Source organism: Uloborus diversus, chromosome 5 (genome assembly GCF_026930045.1).
Source record: "Uloborus diversus isolate 005 chromosome 5, Udiv.v.3.1, whole genome shotgun sequence".
NCBI lineage: Eukaryota > Metazoa > Arthropoda > Arachnida > Araneae > Uloboridae > Uloborus > Uloborus diversus.
Window position 1 is genome coordinate 178,415,131 of NC_072735.1, and position 18,797 is coordinate 178,433,927.

At 33.4% G+C, this 18,797-nt stretch overlaps 1 protein-coding gene across 1 annotated transcript in view; it reads right to left on the minus strand.

The window, feature by feature from the left end:
- LOC129223301 (uncharacterized) overlaps positions 1-16,409 on the minus strand; it is an 84,902-nt gene extending 68,493 nt beyond the window's left edge. Inside the window, exon 1 of the mRNA XM_054857867.1 lies at positions 16,318-16,409. Coding sequence (XP_054713842.1) covers positions 16,318-16,409 — 92 coding nt within the window. The remainder of the gene's footprint in view (positions 1-16,317) is intronic.
- Positions 16,410-18,797: the final 2,388 nt, after the last annotated feature.

Genomic DNA, 18,797 nt, shown 5'->3' on the forward strand with positions numbered 1-18,797 from the left:
CCCCACTTAATTAAATATCGTCGGTTCCAAGAAATTTTATTCGATTAAGCGGGGTATTGCATTAAGTGGAGAAATTGTCCATAGCTTTCTAAATTGACAACATTTGTCTTACAACGTAATAATAATACATCAATAGCTATACAAAGGAAATAATAATTTATTTTATTTATTTATTTTTTTCTTCGGAAATGACAAAGGCAAAAGAAATTTGGCAGAATATTGGAAATGTTTGTATGGACTATTAATGATGTTTTTCCCGCCCGTTGTAGGCGAAAAATATTACTTTATATTTTTACGTTAATAATTGTTCATACTTAATTTATTTCTAATTTATTAAAAAAAAATTATCAGGAAAAATACTTGGGAAAGCTGATTAATATTAATATTATTCAATTATCCGGGGAAATTACTCGATTAAGCGGAGTCTTCAACATTGCGTCTATGGGGAAATTTTCGGTTCCGGGAAGTTTATTTGTATAAGCGGGGTATTCGTTTATCTGTTACCCGATTAAGCGGGGCTAACAGTACCTAAAAATATTTTTCCCAACAGTAAAAGGTTCGTGCAACTTGTAGCAATTTAAGAAACTTCTTTGCAAAGATACTTGATTTTAAGGGGAAATAGATGAAAACCTGTGAAATCCCGAAACGTTGCACGGAAATATTCAGGGACGTTTCGGAATTTTTTTACATTGTACTATCGAATTTCAACCGCGGTGCGAGCACTAGTAATTTTCAAAATGTCCACTTAAAGAAATAAGTTTTATCATCATTGGAAAAAAAAAAAAAAAAGAAATCGTCTGCCCACCTCTTTATCAAAATAAATTAAACAGAGAATATAGATGTGTGTATGTATGTTCTCTACACAAATCCACAGTTTTCGTCGGATCTAGAAAACATTTGGCAGGGATGTACTTGGCCACCCGAGAAGGAACGTAGGGGGGTTTTCAAACGCCAAAAAAGAACCGAATTGTTCGAATTTCAATTTTAGGACCTGAAAATGGCATTAAATGGCTCTTTCTACGGGACATAATTATCCGATTTTCTTGATTCAAGTCCCATTCGAAAGCCCGCAAAAAATACCCCTATTGTTAATTTTCTTCCTTAGAATTTAAAAAAATAACCCCAAAACAGTAAAATCACCTTGAAAAAGTTGTAAGCATTTTTAAGCCTAATGGAACAACAAAAAAAATTGGAAATTTTTCTTTTGCCAACGAGTTAAATTTAAATTTGCGTGAATGAACATATTGAGAAGAAAGATGTGTTGCCATTTTTTTTCGATTGAATAAATAAAATGTTAATTTTGCATTGAGGTAAAACTTTTTTTTTGGTACTGCCAGCAGAAGATAATTAAGGATTCGGAACTCCAGCGTTCGAATACGCTACCTTGCGGTGATTTACAAAACTGCAAATGAAACTAAAACATTGCCACGTTGCGTTCCACGTGTGTCTGTTGACGTAAACACAGTTTGTTCTGAGTATTTATTAACGCAATCGATGTGTCTTAGTTTGCTTTCAGCTACAGAAATTAATTCGTCCCTTAGTAGTATTCTCGAGCTTCTCAAAATAATGTTAGTTTTCATTATTTCCTTAATAATTGGTGAAAGCGAAAATTCTGGATTAACAAACTTAGATAACGTTATACAAGGTAAAACATTTTATTGTTTTGTATGAATTTGTAAGAATATGGGGGTTTTTTAAATCTTAAATTAATTAAACTTACCATATTTTACAGCAGCATTTAGTTGGAATGGACAGTATGCAAAATATTTTCTTGAATATATTACCGTAGAACAAAATGAATAACCGAGAAAAAATTTACTTTGATCCTTTTATTCTCACCTGAAAGGTTTCGCCAAATTTGTTTAGGGTTATAGTTTTAGTATAGTGAGAGCAAAGTAGCCTTGGCGAGATTTCGCGTTTTTAGTTAAACCATTTTTAATTTTTATCATAAGTGGAATAAAATGGTAGTAAGATTACGGAATTCGATAAGTGAAAAGAAATAATGGTCAATCAACTGAAAAGAAAACTACCACCATATATCCGTGAGAATTTTGTTGATGATTTGCATAACATGACACAATTAAATGGTAACTCAGAAATTAGAAAAATCGAAACAGAACATTTTTAAATTAACCGATTCGGGAATTCGAGAGAAATAACTCAGCTACAAATGGAAAACAATAAGCGCTAGCCAAGCAAGGCAAAAAAGTATCATCTTCTTTCGATAACAATTTGTAATGTCATATTGAATTTTCTAGCATTAATTGTTATTCTTGTCAGGCCACAATTATTATTTAGTTTTATCAGGAATTGATAAATATCGAATTCAACATCGTGGAAATAGCTGCTTAGAACTACGAACTACGTAGTTTGCATGAATCTTTGACGTTTAGTAATGCTTCTTGAATTCTCATTTCTTTCTACGTGGGCCAGAATATCCACAAGACTTTGAAAATTAATTTAAAAAGAATAAAGCGAAAAAATCATACGTACGAACAAAAATCACAACACTTTTAGCATTTTCTTCGTTACCATGTGCGTTTGTTTTAGTTTTTAAGTCCGCCATTAGACAGTGACTTCAGTGCCCCCTATAGTTCGTTGGAGTTGCGAATTTGAGTTAAAAAGGGTTGCGTTTAATTTATTCGGAAGTTTTAATTAGCCTTTAACAAAATCTTAGAATCATTATTTTGAGGGAAATTTTGCTGTATTTTTTAAATTATTTAAGCCCTATTGTATATCACGAAAAGTTAATACTTTGCTTCGCGCACGATTCTGACTTAAATAATGGGTTTATGTTTCCCAAAATTGGCTTAAAGTACAGCGAAGTATCACAATAAGATCTGTACATATTTTTTTCAGCTCATAAAGTAATGAATATTTTTTGTAGCAATTTATATGAAAACTTTGTATAAAAATCATAATTGTAAACCCTGTGCTTAAAAAAATATTTGTCTATTAGTTTTACTTAAAATGAGATATAAGTCCAAAGATAGGAACCAGGGTTAGAAAATATCCGATATTTTGATATATATCCGATATTTTCAATCAGCAAAAACTGAAGTCTTCAAAATAGTAAATGTATCCTCAAATCACTCTTTATTTTCTTACTAGCTGCGTCGCCCGGCTTTGCACGGTCCACCTCAAAAATAAAAGTTATGTCAAGTGACGCGAGTTCAACACTCAGGCTTGAACCAAAAAAAAAAAAAAAAAGTCAGTGTAGTTTTGCTGCAGATTACGGCAAAATAATCGAAAAGTAAACAACTTAAGCACCCTGATTACAGGAAAAGCCTCAAAACAAAAACAAGAATTTTACCTGTTCATATTCGAGAAAAAGAAATGGCAACAGATCTTTCATCTCAATGATTTTCTTCACCCGCTATACATTTTAATAAAAGCATTGTTATGGAAAGTTGAGATGAAGCACTGAATAATAATTTGAATGGAGGAAAGCCTTCGAAAAATATGGATTTGATTTTGAAATCTAAGAGTCATAATTAATAGTTTTTAATTGATATCTCCGCTAATTATTATCGGAGGATTATGTTAAATAGCCAAACATGAAGACGGGAAGATGACGAGTCCATCGATACCTGGTTCGATGGTCAGTTCACTGTCGTTCGGGAGAAGAAGCTTGGACATAGATAGATAGATACTCAGATTTTATATGTATAAGATATTATTATTATTACAATATGTAGACTTAAAATTAAGGTGTCTTTCATTACTTATATCTAGTATTTCGTTTCACATTTGTATCAATTTTAATGGAGTTAATTTAGCATTAGCTGTTTTACTCATTTTTCTTCTGTTAGCTACTTTTACACAATTATATGACTCAGAAATAAAAAATATGCACCTGTTCTGCACAAGCATAGTCATAAGACATTTCCTTTTTTTTCTGACCAACATGTAATATTTAACTACGCACTTTTAATATGAATCAAAATTGTAACATTACGAATTATTGAATGGACATAAAATAAACGAGCTGATGTGTACATCATATGACTTCCTTTTACTCCAATTTAATGTCATTTCCCCATTGCTGGCAATTTTAATATGATTCAATAGTTTACTCTCTAAATATCACCAACAGTGGCCAAGTTGAAACCAGATTAAAAAAAAAAAAAAAGAAATCACCAAATTTGTCGACAAAACTTGGCGACCAAAAGACTGGCGATATATCGCCAAGTGTCCGCCAAATTATAACACCACTTGAGTTTACATCGAAATTAACAATGATTCCCCCCCCCCAAAGGGTCAAAATACCCCCTTTGGAGCATCCGAATGCAACCAAAAAAGAAGGTGCACAACTAGACCCCACTAGGAGTCTACGTACCAAATTTCAACTTTCTAGGACATTCCGTTCTTGAGTTATGCAACACACATACACACATACGCACATACATACGTACATACAGACGTCACGAGAAAACTCGTTGTAATTAACTCGGGGATCGTCAAAATGGATATTTCGGGTGTCTGTACGTTCCTAAGCACATATCCACGTGTGGTCGGGTTGAAAAAAAAAACTCAACATTCATTCGGGGGTGAGCAAAATGGAAATTAAAGCCGATTTTTGGGTGAAATTTTTTTCGCTAATACAATACTTCCTTTTTTGTAAAAGGAAGTAAAAAGGATACTTTGCTGCATTAATGATGTATTGATACTCATAAAAATGTAGTACATAACTTTTTGGTTATTTTTAATAAGAAATGAACAATATTACTATGACGAGTAATTTTTATATTGAAGATACCGTAGTTGAAAGAATAAATATAGAAAATACTAGTGAAAATACCCGGCGTTGCCTGGGTCAGTAATAATTAAGAGAAAAAATCGTTACTTGCTTTTGTTTTCTGTTTTAAGTGAAAGAATTTAAAACACATCTTTTTGTCGTGATTAAAAATCGAGTTTCTTCCTTACCCATAAAACTAAAATAGCAATAAGTATAAAGAACAAAATAGTATTGATTTAGAAACGAAAGCACTATATTTAAGCATATACAAATTTCCAAAACATGAAATTAATCTTCTCATGTTTAAAAAGATTAATCTGTTGATACTTTTTTTTAAACATGGAGTCTAAAACCTTCTCTGTATGGCTAATGAAGTACGATGCGATTAAAAAAAAGTAGCTGCGCTCGTAATCCTCTTATACTTGCTTTAGTTATTTCGGGAAATTTCAATCATTGTGGCTCTTGGTGCGATTTTATCGAATTTGCGAAAGTCGTTTCGGGGTACCTTCGATGATGCTTCCCCATTCTTTCCTTACTTTGTAAAACGATATGATATTAATTTTCGTTACAGGAGATATCGTCGCCAGATGCTGAGATATTTTTGGTCACCATAAAATGGCGCTAAACAGTTTCATCCGAATTGTTACCAAAAGTAATAGTAAGTACCAAAAGTAATTGTTACCAATAAGTAATAAAATTTGGTGGTTGTTTGAAATTGTGCAAAAAGGAAAATTAATGGAAGTTTTTGTGCTGTTTATGGATTTGCTTAATTTAGTTGCTGGATTATTTAACACAGTAAAAAAAGTCTTTTGAAAATTCTTTGATTGGCGATATTTTGTTCACATGGTGAAAGCTGAGAAACATTATGACGTAGTCTTCGGCTTCAAAAACAGCGACGTTGAAAAAACTGCCAAATGCATCAGCTACGGAAATCTTTCTGCAAAAATTTTGGCGATCTGCTGGTTGATTGGATAATGAGTAAGCGTTCAATCAGCATAAATAATATTAAAAACCATTAATTACATTAAAGTTCCGTTTAAGTGGAAAATGATCAGCCAAATCATGTATTATTTGCCAATCTTGTGCAAAAATCTTACTTCAAGATTTGACTTGAGAAAAGCCTTGAACAGTCACGAAAAGCAAAGATAGTCAACAATACAACAATTGCCGCTATCGACAGGGAGTTGAGATGATACACTAAATACTGTATTGAGTTGAGGAAAGCCTTCGAACATGGAACTAAAAAGCTCATAACTCGTTTTTTATTCTACTTAGAAATTTCGAACAGGTGCCATCCTCACCAGAAAAATCAGAGCTTTCGATGGACATATAATGTAAATATGTGCAAGTATTTTTTCATCCCAATATTAGAGAATTTATACAAAAATTGTGTTTTATTGCCCCCCTAAGGGGGTTTTGCCCCCCATAACGCGACGAAAACTACCCTATGTGTTATTCTGATGCATAAGCTATATTACTGTAAAGTTTTATAAAAATCCGTTCAGTAGTTTTTGCGTGAAAGAGTAACAAACATCCATACATCCATCCATACATCCATACAGACAAACTTTCGCATATATAATAGTAGTAAGATACATGATATTTTCAAAATAAATATCCGATATATATCGTGATATATATAATGATATATATAGACTGATATATATCGGCGAACCTTGATAGGTACCACAAAATATCATAGTAGGAGAACAATAATTTAATTAAATATGATGCAAGTAATCAGAAATTTTACGTTTTGAGAAAAACGCGTCTAAAGTTAGGACTCACAATGGTCCCCAATGTAAACAACCCCTACCATTTTATTAATAACTTCGGAAGTACTTTGACGAACATAAAATGTTTGGTAACTGTTCTGAAAAAAAAAAAATAATAAATTTTAAAAACATGCTTTTTTTTTTCATTTGCAAACATTGAACTAAAAGGTTAAAAATAATTTTCATTTATCACAAAAAATTTATCCCATAGAACACATAAGTTAACATCAGACCTATTGTATTACGATACATTGAAATTATCATTTAAATTTCTGAATGAAAAGAAAAGCGTGGGCACCGTATAACCCATTTTATACTAATGAAAATTAAAAATTAAACATTGACGACAAAAAAAGTTCTATAGCTCAACCCCCGTTTGAGCTATTGGCACCAAAATTGAATCAGCTCTTGTTCCTGTTTGGGGCAACATGTGGACCAAATTTTGTTTGATTCCGCCAGTCACTTCTTGGGTAATAGCAAGCACGCATAACTCAAGAGACGTCCCATTGCTCACACCCCCTTCGAGGAATTCGCGCCAAAAAATGATGGAACCTTGTATTGTCATCCAAGACAAGTGTTAAAAAAAAAAAAAAAAATCAGCACCCTAGGACATCTGGAAGTTGGTTCATTCAAAGTTGCTGGATTTGAAAAAATCCGGTCACGCAGACAAACAAACAAACAATTTTTTTTTCAGTATACACATGCATGTAAACATGTTTCCAGCATTCCAAACTGAAGGGAAAGGCGAAATCAAAAAATTACGTACAACGAGTGAAGTTAAAGAAAAGCATGTAATAAGGATAATAAAACATTTTTTTTTTTTCAAAACGTGGGATTTTTCGAGGTCAAAAAGTCTTGAGACCCCTTTTAAGGAAAAGAAAAAAAGAAATAACTCACATAAAACTGCAAATGGCGAGGGAAACTAGAATTAATTTCATCTTGATTCGGTTCGGTCTACCTTGCACGTCCGCGAGTTATTTTTCTCCTTATATACGTGGTTATATGTGTTTTCAATTACCCCGTCTAACTGGAAAAAGACGAACATTACGCAACGGATTACGGATAAATTTGCGTTTTTCTTCTTCATGTTGCAAAAGCTGTGAAAATTCCATAGGACTCACTGTCGAAAGTTTAAAAAGAAACATTGACTCATTTTTTATCTTCGATTTCATTGTTATACAGCTTTGAATGAAGCGAAAAACATTCCTTGATTTGGAACTTATGGGGAAAAAAACTTTTTCTTGTAAATAGTCGATGACACGATAGTAATAAATATTCCAAAAAATAGATTCCTGAAATTGCAACAACATGCATAGTAAATAATTGGAAAGTAGTTAACTAAAAATATATGAATTTGGCTTCAAAAATAAAATAATAAATTAGTAATCGGAAAACTGAATCTTTCCATAATCTTAGTTGTTTAAATAGGGTAAAAACTTTTACCTCTGCTTACAACTTTTAAGACTAGTGTTTGAAAAATTAATATTAAAATTGTATAACGCACAAAATTTTTCAGAAACAAATAAATAGAAAAAAAAATGTATACATTCACAAGAATATTATACATTTGATGCAGATGGTATTTTATTGCATTTTGCATTCGAGCTAAATTACCTAAATCAAATTAGTTTTTTTTTTTTTTATTTTTGTTTTGCTTACAAAGAAACTGGTTTATATTGCTTGCGTTCATGGTACTTCCCTATAGCTACACCATGAATTCGCATCTAATGTTCGCCAAAACTCCGTAGTTACATCTGCAAATCATCTAAAACGGGGTGAATTTTCGCTTAATATTTTGGAGCTTATGATGTTCTGGAAAGCAGAGAATTTCAATGTCACCAGTAACCAACTTGTGATGTCAGGCCTATTTGATGAGTCGGTATATCACATGTAGTTCTGCTTTCTAACCCCCGACACACAAAGGAAGGGGGTTATAAGTTTGAATTGTCTGCGTATCTGTGGTACTAGCGCCTAAACAGATGGACCGATTTTGAAAAAAAAAAAAGAAAATTAATTTGAATTTTGACATCTTGAATTCAAATTATGTTTTTCGTAATCACAAGTGTGTGTATGTAAGCGTGTGTGTTTGTGTGTGGGGGTATGTGTGTTTGTGTGTAGGGGTATGTGTATGTGTGTGTAGGCATGTGTGTTTGTGTCTGTGTGCTGGCATACGTGTGTGGGTAGTTGTGTGTATGAATGTGTGTGTGGGGGGTATGTGTATGTGTGTGTAGGCATATGTGTTTATGTTTGTGTGCAGGCATGAATGCGTGGGTAGTTGTGTGTATGTGTGTATGTTTTTGTGTGTGTATGTGTAGGTGTCTGTACGTATACGTGTGTGTATGTGTATGTAAGTGTATGTGTGTGTGTGTATGTATGCGCGTGTGTGTAGGACATGCATGCAACCTGGAGACGGCTTTCGCTATAGGAGCAGCATCGTGAGGAGCCGGGCGACGGTGATGGTGCGGAGGGTGGCGGTGGGAAAATAAAATGATAGGACGCCAAAAACAGTCAAATAAAAGCAATAAGCAATCGTGATTGCTCAAAAAAAAATTGTTCGAAAGGAAAATTGATCGAGAGTGTTCTTAGCTAGATTGCATCTTTGGATGACATTAATTAACGAAGATGTTAATTAAAAACCTCTAAAAGGCTTTTTGCGATTTTTACAGTGAAAACGTAGTTAAACAACTTAAAATTTAATACCAAAATAAAGAGTTTTTTTCCCCACATCTGATAGAATGTGTTTGGAACTTCCATGTTTCATAGAATTGGAATTATAACGTTTTTTTAAAAGCAGATTTAAATACGGCTAAGCCTTTATTCACGCGATTGGTAACCGAATTCATTGTTGGCCGACAAGGAAATTAAATGCAATGATTGAAAATTTTTATCCGTTGCCAGTTTCTATTTGTTAACAGAGTGTTAACACTTTATGTCGTGAAGTGCTGAATAAAAAGATTCTAATTCAGTTTCACTTTCTAATTACGTATATATTTTGCAGTTGCTTATTAAGGGCTTTAGATAAGGCAATGCAGTTTTTTTTCTATTTTTTTACCTCACCCCGATATAACGAATAATCCCGATTTAACGAATAAAATCTTCGGTCCCGATGAATTTCTTAAATCAGGGTCCGATTGTATATCCAAAATCAAATCTCATCTTCATCTGAAGTAAATCTGCCTCTTATGCTCATACAGTAGAACCCAGGGGTTAATTCGTTCTAGTATTTTCACCTTGGAAAATAACGGAACTCCGGTACTTTCAGAAAAACCTTTTTATTTATTTACTAGTGGCACCCGCACGGCTTCGCCCGTAATAGAAAAATTAAAGGTCTTTTGGTTTGCCTGTATATTCACAAATAATGTATGGTGAATTTTCTCGCCAATTGACTTGTACCGACGTTACAGTCGCACGTTATGATAATTTCGTATCTCGCCAATTGGCTTGTGCCCATGTTACAGTCCCACGTTATGATAATTTCGTAATTTATGATAGTTTTTTTCTTCAAATTGGAATAAAAAAAGAACCACATCGAATTTTCGAAAAATCGCTTCAAGGTGCACACCCCCATGCTACAGACTAACTTCGTGCCAAATTTCATGAAAATCGGCCGAACGGTTTAGGCGCTATGCGCGTCACAGACATCCAGACATCCGGACAGAGAGACTTTCAGCTTTATTATTAGTAAAGAAGATAATCTAATATGGAATTGTGAATTAATCTGTTTTCTTTTCATTAAAATGTATTTAGAGCGACACATCGGAAATTATTGTGTTTCACTATACACCCCAGGATTACATGGATTTTTTAACACGTTTTTATTAGCTTCACTTGTATGTTTGTGATAAGAGCTAGTGGTTTATTACTGTTAGTACATTTCACTACTTTATGAGCTTTCGTATCCAAGGCGCGGGTCTTCGCTGAAAGTCCACCTCCGGAAATCATTGGGCGTACGTTCTAATCCCGTCTACACCAAAATTAAACTTATGATCTTGCAACACAATTTTCGCCCACTTTTTGTGATCGGATTCTTTTAAAATTTGGAATGCACCCTCAGACCCGATGACAAATGTAATATTCTATAATCAAATTGATTTATTAACGATAAGTTATTAGTTTATTCTAATTAACACGCTTTTATTGGCTTAACTTGTATGTTTGTGGGTCCAACTTTCCTTCGGATAAATAGCCAGTGGCTTATTAGAATTACTTACAACGTACAAATCAGATTTGCGGAGTCTAACAATGTTTGCACATGAATTTACCAGAAAGCATTCAAAATGTCTGATGCAAATAATACAATAAAATACTAAGATACATTCATTATAAAAATCGAACACACGCAGAAATATTTCATGTAAGAGTTACAAGTGTTAGCAATATTTAGTATCTAAATCTTATTTGAAAAAAAAAAAAAAAACTCTTTCGTAGCAAAAGGAACTAAAATGCAAAAAATAAAATAATAGTTTAAAAAAAAATAAAAAAACACGCTTTAATAGCAAAATGAACTAAAAATTTGAAAATACTCTTTGGATGACAAGTATATAAAGAAATTGACCATACACTTAATTTTACTGTAATAAAAAAAAAGCGTCGGAAGGGGGGGGGTGTCTATTTACATTTTCGCATGGATAACAAGTGGAAGAAATTTAAGACAACTGATAAGAAGCCCCCCACGCTTTTTTTTTTATTACAGTAAAATTAAATGTTTGGTCAGTTACTTTATATACTTGTCACCCAAAGATTATTTTAAACTTTTTGGTTCATTTTGCTACTAAAACGTGTTTTTTAGTTTTTTAAACTATTATTATGTATGTTCCTTATTTCGCCTATGCTAGAAAACCGCCCGTCATAATATGACGGGTCCAAATTTCTTGGCCATTTCCATCCCATTCCGTTTGTAGAAACAAGAAACTCAACGCGTTTTGTCCTATCGCAATTCGTGATTGCAAAAAAAGAAAAAAAAACTGAAATTAAATATGTCAAAAATTCAGATGATTTTCTAGAATTTAAGATGATCGAATATAGGATTGTGAATTTTATCTGTTCTCTTTTCATTATAATGCAATATTTAGGGTGATTGTGTTCCGCTTGTACTCTTCGTTATGCTTATATCTCTCCTCCTCTGATTTTTTCCTCTTAATACTGTTTTTTTAGCGGGAAATGTCGGTGATTATTTAAATTGATATTCATCGTGTACATCTGTTAAAATAGCATTCTAAAATCATTTTACTTCAATAAAGTCGTTTATTTGCCGTTCTCATACTTTTGATGACTTCAACACAAAAAATGCCTTCTCTTTGCATCCTACATTAAAATCGTGCTTCTCGCTTTTGCTGCTTACCTCGCTTTGTAAGGGTATAAATGAAATTTCTTTTTATTTTTACCAAAATCATGAATTAAAATGGTCAAGCGTTACTCTGTGTTTCTATAAGTGTCTTTAAATTGAGGATTTAATTTTATTTTTACTTCAATTGCGTCGATAGTTATTATTAGCATGTGTATAGTTGAGTTTTAGACTGAAATTATAAAGTAGTTTTGCACTGAAATGAGTTCTTTCATTTGTGGTTTTTATATCTATAACGCCTTAATTGCATCAATCCATATAACTTTATGGGATATTTCAAGAAAGTACTGCTCGACCATTTTTATTTCTGTTTTATTTATTTAGATTTTCTTAGTGTGGTACCAGTGATTTGTTTTGCCATATTTCGTTTTGTATTTCTGTCCCCCAAGTGAATTATCACCCACTGAAACCAGGGGCGCCCCAAATTTTGAATTACGGAAATTGCCGGATGAAACTCCAAATTCTGTCGAATGATGATTCGGAACTCCAGCGCTCGAATACGCTACCTTGCGGTGATTTATAAAACTGCGAATGCAACTAAAACATTGCCACGTTGCGCTCCACGGTGTCTGTTGACGTAAACACAGGCAGTTTGTTCTGAGTATTTATTAACGCAATCGATGTGTCTTAGTTTGCTTTCAGCTACAGAAATTAATTCTTCCCTTAGTAGTATTCTCGAGCTTTTCAAAATAATGTTAGTTTTCATTATTTCCTTAATAATTGGTGAAAGCGAAAATTCTGGATTAACAAACTTGGATAACGTTATACAAGGTAAAAATTTTTATTGTTTTGTATGAATTTGTAAGAATATGGGTTTTTTTTAAATCTTAAATTAATTAAACTTACCATATTTTACAGCAGTATTTAGTTGGAATGGACAGTATGCAAAATATTTTCTTGAATATATTATCGTAGAACAAAATGAATAACCGAGAAAGAATTTACTTTATTCCTTTTATTCTCAGCTGAAAGGTTTAGCCAAATTTGTTTAGGGTTATAGTTCTATAGTATAGTGCGAGCAAAGTAGCCTTGGCGAGATTTCGCGTTTTTAGTTAAACCATTTTTAATTTTTATCATGAGTGGAATAAAATGGTAGTAAGATTACAGAATTCGATAAGTGAAAAGAAATAATGGTCAATCAACTGAAAAGAAAACTACCACCATATATCCGTGAGAATTTTGTTGATGATTTGCATAACATGACACAATTAAATCGTAACTCAGAAATTAGAAAAATCGAAACAGAAAATTTTTAAATTAACCGATTCGGGAATTCGAGAGAAATAACTCAGCCAACAAATGCAAAACAATAAGTGCTAGCCAAGCAAGGCAAAGAAGTATCATCTTCTTTCGATAACAATTTGTAATGTCATATTGATTTTCTAGCATTAATTGCTATTCTTGTCAGGCCACAATTATTATTTAGTTTTATCAAGAATTGATAAATATCGAATTCAACATCGTGGAAATAGCTGCTTAGAACTACGAACTACGTAGTTTGCATTAATCTTTGACGTTTAGTAATGCTTCTTGAATTCTCATTTCTTTCTACGTGGGCCAGAATATCCACAAGACTTTGAAAATTAATTTAAAAAGAATAAAGCGAAAAAATCATACCTACGAACAAAAATCACAACACTTTTAGCATTTTCTTCGTTACCATGTGCGTTTGTTTTGGTTTTTAAGTCCGCCATTAGACAGTGACTTCAGTGCCCCCTATAGTTCGTTGGAGTTGCGAATAGTTTTGCTGAAGATAACTCTAACTTCTGCCGGATGTGATAATTTTGCCGAATCGTCAGACGAAGTTTGCCGAATAAGAAAAGTTTTGGGTTTTCACAGTAACCTCACATTGGGGTGCCTCTAATTGAAATGAGTTAATTCTACATTTGATCTTGAACTTTGGCTTGTTGCCATTATTTAATTATGAAGTTATAGCTCTATGACGCAGCATGTGAGACTATTACAGTCTAGAGCCGCTATATAGATAGGCGACGCACCAGCTTAAGTAAAGCCATTTTGGATCCGATTTTCATTGTTGCACTGCTAGGGTTGCCACAGCAAAGTTTCGGATTTCACCAAATTTGCCGCAAATAATATTTTATTTAAACAAGTCACGTGCCGCTAATAATTGCTCACAGTGAACAATCACCAAACGCGATAACTCGCCAGAAAAGGCAACCACTCAAACACGCGCTCCGATCCAAAATGGCTATAAAAAAAATCTGATGCGTCGGCTCGTACATATAGCGGCCTTATTACAGTCGATGCCGATTGATAGGAGCACATTGGGATGGTGCCATTTTGGTCCTAATAACCGGCTGGTCCGATTAAGCGAATAGGACCTGTGTAGCTTGACCGAACATGCTATACACAAAATATATAAATGCCATTTTGCTTATTGAGAGCCCTATATGTATGGTAAGCATAAAAAGAAGAAAAATTGCTTTTTACGAAATGTTTCCATCGAAAAATAAATTAAAGCCAAGAGAATAATCTTTTTACACTCGTCTCAGACCGATACGGTTTAAGTTATTCCTTCCAGTAAGTATCGATTCAATTCAACAACCAGAAGCATCTAAAAATGGGAGAGCGAAAAAATAAGTGCTAAAATGGAGTAACCAGCGGTTAAAAAAAAAAATCATTGAAATGTAAATTAAGTACTTCACAACAAAATTGAAGAAGAAATTTGAATTTAACTGAAATTTTGATTTCTGCTGGAACGGTGCCGCCATGAAATTGGAGTATCGTTTGTAATTTTTTTTCCTGGAATTCTGCGCTTAATTGAAAGTTACAAAGAACCATTATTAGCTTTTACTACAGTAACTATAAAGTTTGTTGACACACTTCAGGTGGGCGATTTGTAATTTTTTTCCAAATTGTTCTTATGATCCTAGGTCCTATTAAAAGGATTTTTGGTTCCAATAAGCGAGTAATATTAGGTTTGTGTAATGGTAGTATTTGCTTTGGTTCTTTAAGATTTAGTCCAAATAAGCGGCTGGTCCGATTAACCAGTGGTCCAATTAAGCGGATTCCACTGTATCTTATGTTTACAGTTATTTGATTGTTGATTTAACAGTTAAGTTGACTGCCATAAATGTAATTTATATAGATTTGGACTAAAACGAAAACGTAAAAGTCTAAAATCTATTTTTTACTACGAAAACGACTTTTGATGACCTCTAAAAATCAACGATAAAGATACGAGAACAAACAAAAAAAGGTTTTAATTATCTTTCATATGCAACTTTAAGGGGTGAGTGTCAAAAAAAAAAAAAATATATATATATATATATTTATATATATTGAATAGTCGAGCCATAGATGTAGTATAACTAGATGCACACCGTAGCGGAAAGCATTGGTCACCATTGAATGCGCGAATCTTGAGAGGAAGCACGCTTTTTACCTCCTCAGGATACCAGGCGAACAACAAAACTTGCTTGCGCTCATGTGCTAAGCGTCGCGTATGCATGTTTCGGACACTCGCCTGTCTAATGCTGGTCTCGGTTGGGCATGGAACCGGTTTCTTCGTTGTGTATCCAGTTAGTACTACATTTATATGGGTCGAGCACAGTCATATGAGTGCGATCAAGAACTTTGTATCATTAAAAAAGTTTTGAAATGGAGTTTCAAAATATATAAAAATAAAAATATCGAATTTTTGAAAGTATTTAGGATACTGATTCCCCTTAATCAAGTTTTGTTGTCGTGTTCCAATTTGCTGTGCCATGTGTCAAATATGCCCAAAATATTTTTGCAAATTTTTTGCCGAAATGTTTTAGCTGATATCAGTCTGAAATAGTGAATAACCGAGCGGGCGGCAGTTGTTCTCTCACTGAAGCTGGATTTAAACTGGAAAACTAAAATTAATTTAGCACACCAATGAAAGTATAAGTTTAGGCAACAAGCAGTAAGTGCTTATTACCTAAGCTTTTACCTTCACTTTCTGCTTGTTACCTAAGCTTTCATCTTCACTTTCTGCTTGTTACCTAAGCTTTTACCTTCATTTTACGAGTTGAGCCGCGCCATTGCTTGCGGACTCTCGCTGGTGTGAGTGGTGATTAGATTAAGCTACCAGTTTCAAGGTCATATTATCAGCCTCAATGAAACAGCATCTGCTTCGAGCTCGATCACTGACTATTTTAGCCTGATGAGACCATAGCAAGTATGAAACCGCAATCGCTGGATTTCATAATCGAGCTGTCGGTATATTGCATGCAGTTGAAACGAGTTACTTTGCATTTGTAGACCTGCTGGAGAGGTAAAAGTAAAATCACTAAACTGAAAAAAAATAAATAAATAAAACTTGCTTCACTATGTCGTATTTAAACCATGATGACACAATTGTTTGGGAACACGCAGAATTCTCAGACTCTTATCTTTATGTTATGTAGTATCCAGAAACAGTTCAGTTTCAAATATTAGCAAAAGAGTAGTGATTAGAGTTTATTTCCATGTACCCCATGTCTTTCCTTTCACCCCATGTTTCCATGTACGCCATGCTTCCATAAACCCCATGTTTCCATTTATCCCATGCTTTCATGTACCCCATGTTTCCATTTATCCCATGTTCCCTTTTACATATTTCGATTTACTCCATGTTTCTATTCATCCATTGCTTCCATGTACCCCATGTTTCCATTTTCCATCCATCCCATGTTTCTTTTTATGCTTTGTTTCTACGTATTTCAGGTTTCCATTTATTCTATGTTTCCATCTACCTCATGTTTCCTTTTAACCCATGTTTCCATTTATCCAATCTTCCCGTTTACATATTTCGATTTACCCCATGTTCACTTTTACATGTTTCGATTTACCCCTTGTTTCCATCAACCCCATGCTTCTATTTGTCCCACGTTTTCACTTACGTCTTGTTTCTATGTATTCCATCCACGTTTCCATTTATTCTAAGTTTCCATCTACCCGACATTTCCATGTACCCCATGTTTCCCTTTTCTCCGATGACCCTGCATTGATGAACTTTTGATGGTGATGACATTTTGACCCTACATGATTTCTTGATTACTACAGAAAAAAAATAAGTTAAACGTTGGAAGAAGAAATGTAAGAAGGTTTTGTAAAAGCTATTCGTTTCAAGCCGCTTCCCATTATTTCTTTTACCTAATTTTTATATACATTTGTCTCTGCTTTTGAATTAACCTAAGTATAGAGATATTAAGATTAACTGCAAGTTTTGAAAGTTATTATCAAGACATCATATTCTTATTTTACTTCACACATTTTTGTTCAAAACAAGCTTTTAGTAATCAGTGATGTTCCCATCAAATTTTATGAGGGTATACTCCCAGTAACCAGTTCTGCACAAATGCATAATTGTGTATTCGATCATATACATAATATGTCATAATATGAAAAATTTTTAAGCTTGAGGGTATACGCTACATGTATAAAAATATTTGAGAGTATACGGCGTATATGGAGTATACCCTATGGGAACGTAACTGTTAGTAATGCATTTTAATACATAAGATGATTCTACTTTTGCGACTAGCAAATTTTACCAGTAATAATCTTTCCTTCTCCTGTTTCCAATGTCATCTAGAAAAAATTTAAATTGCATATGTGTTTTGACTTTTTTTTTTTTTACCCGACTGAGCGTGCTCAACGCAAAGGAGGGTAATGTGTTAATCAGTCTATGTATGTATGTATGTTCCTATGTAGCGTTCTGGAGGCCAATTTTGATTGATTCTTCCGTCAATCGATTTGTCTTAACTTTGGGAGAGTCACTTAACACATGACAGTAATCAAAATTTACCATAACCACAACCAGTCGCCATGTTGTTAGTTCGAGACCGTTTTGCACGCTACCTGCGTGCCACACAGCGTGCGACAAATACAGGTAGCGTTTTCGCTGCCTGATTTTTTTGTTACTAAATCTATTAATTCGATTTTCATCTCTAACACGTTGTATTCGTTTTTGTCGTGACTCAGGGGACTGAGTTTCGCTACGTGTACTTTCTTGACGAGCTTTTTTAGTTTTGCGAAAAAGAGTTGACTGACGGGACGTTTCCAAGTTCGCGTAATCATGTATTATACTGACTATTTATATAACTATGGTTGACTTAGTTCGTGCATTTTTGCTAAATGTCAGGCATATGTATCTTTAAGCCGAGTTAGGTCCCTAGAGGGATATAATTAATAGTTTAGACCATCGCAAGTTACTTAATAATCCTGACAATATAAACTCTCTCACTGATATGACATAATTGCGAAATATACTGTCTTATAACTAATTAAATGAAAATTAACAAAAAAGTGTAAATTGAAAAATAACTATTAAATAAAAACAAAAACCCGACTGCGTAAAAATCTATATATATATATATATATATATATATATATATATATATATATATATATATATATATATATATATATATATATATATAAGCCCAGTAGTTTAGAATGTTATTAAGTACTACTGAATAACTACACCATTGAAATAGTTAAATAGTTTTATAGATATATGCACATAAGACAAATTATAAATTCAAAAGCAGAATAGAAGATCAACTGTCGGGGCCCATTGAAATTTTACGGGGTTCCTTGATTTGTCAAAAAAGAATGGGCCCCAACTGTTGATCTTCTATTCTGATTTCGAATTTGTGATTTGTCTTACCTGTGTATCGATTATAAAACTGTTTCAATGGTGTCGTTATTCAGTAGTACTTAATAACATTCTAAACTACTAGGCTTTTATATTTTGTCTTTTTAGTTTTTTTTTTTTTTTTTTTTTTTTGGTTTTTACTCAGTCGGGTTTTTGTTTTTATTTAATATATATATTTTTTAATATTTAGCATCAGATCTTGAAATCGTAACGCTTATTTATTCTTCTAAGCACACGATGTAACGCTTCGCGATCCAAATTAGAAGGCGAAACAATTTTCGAAAGTTCGTGGGAGAGCAAAAGGCAGAGCTA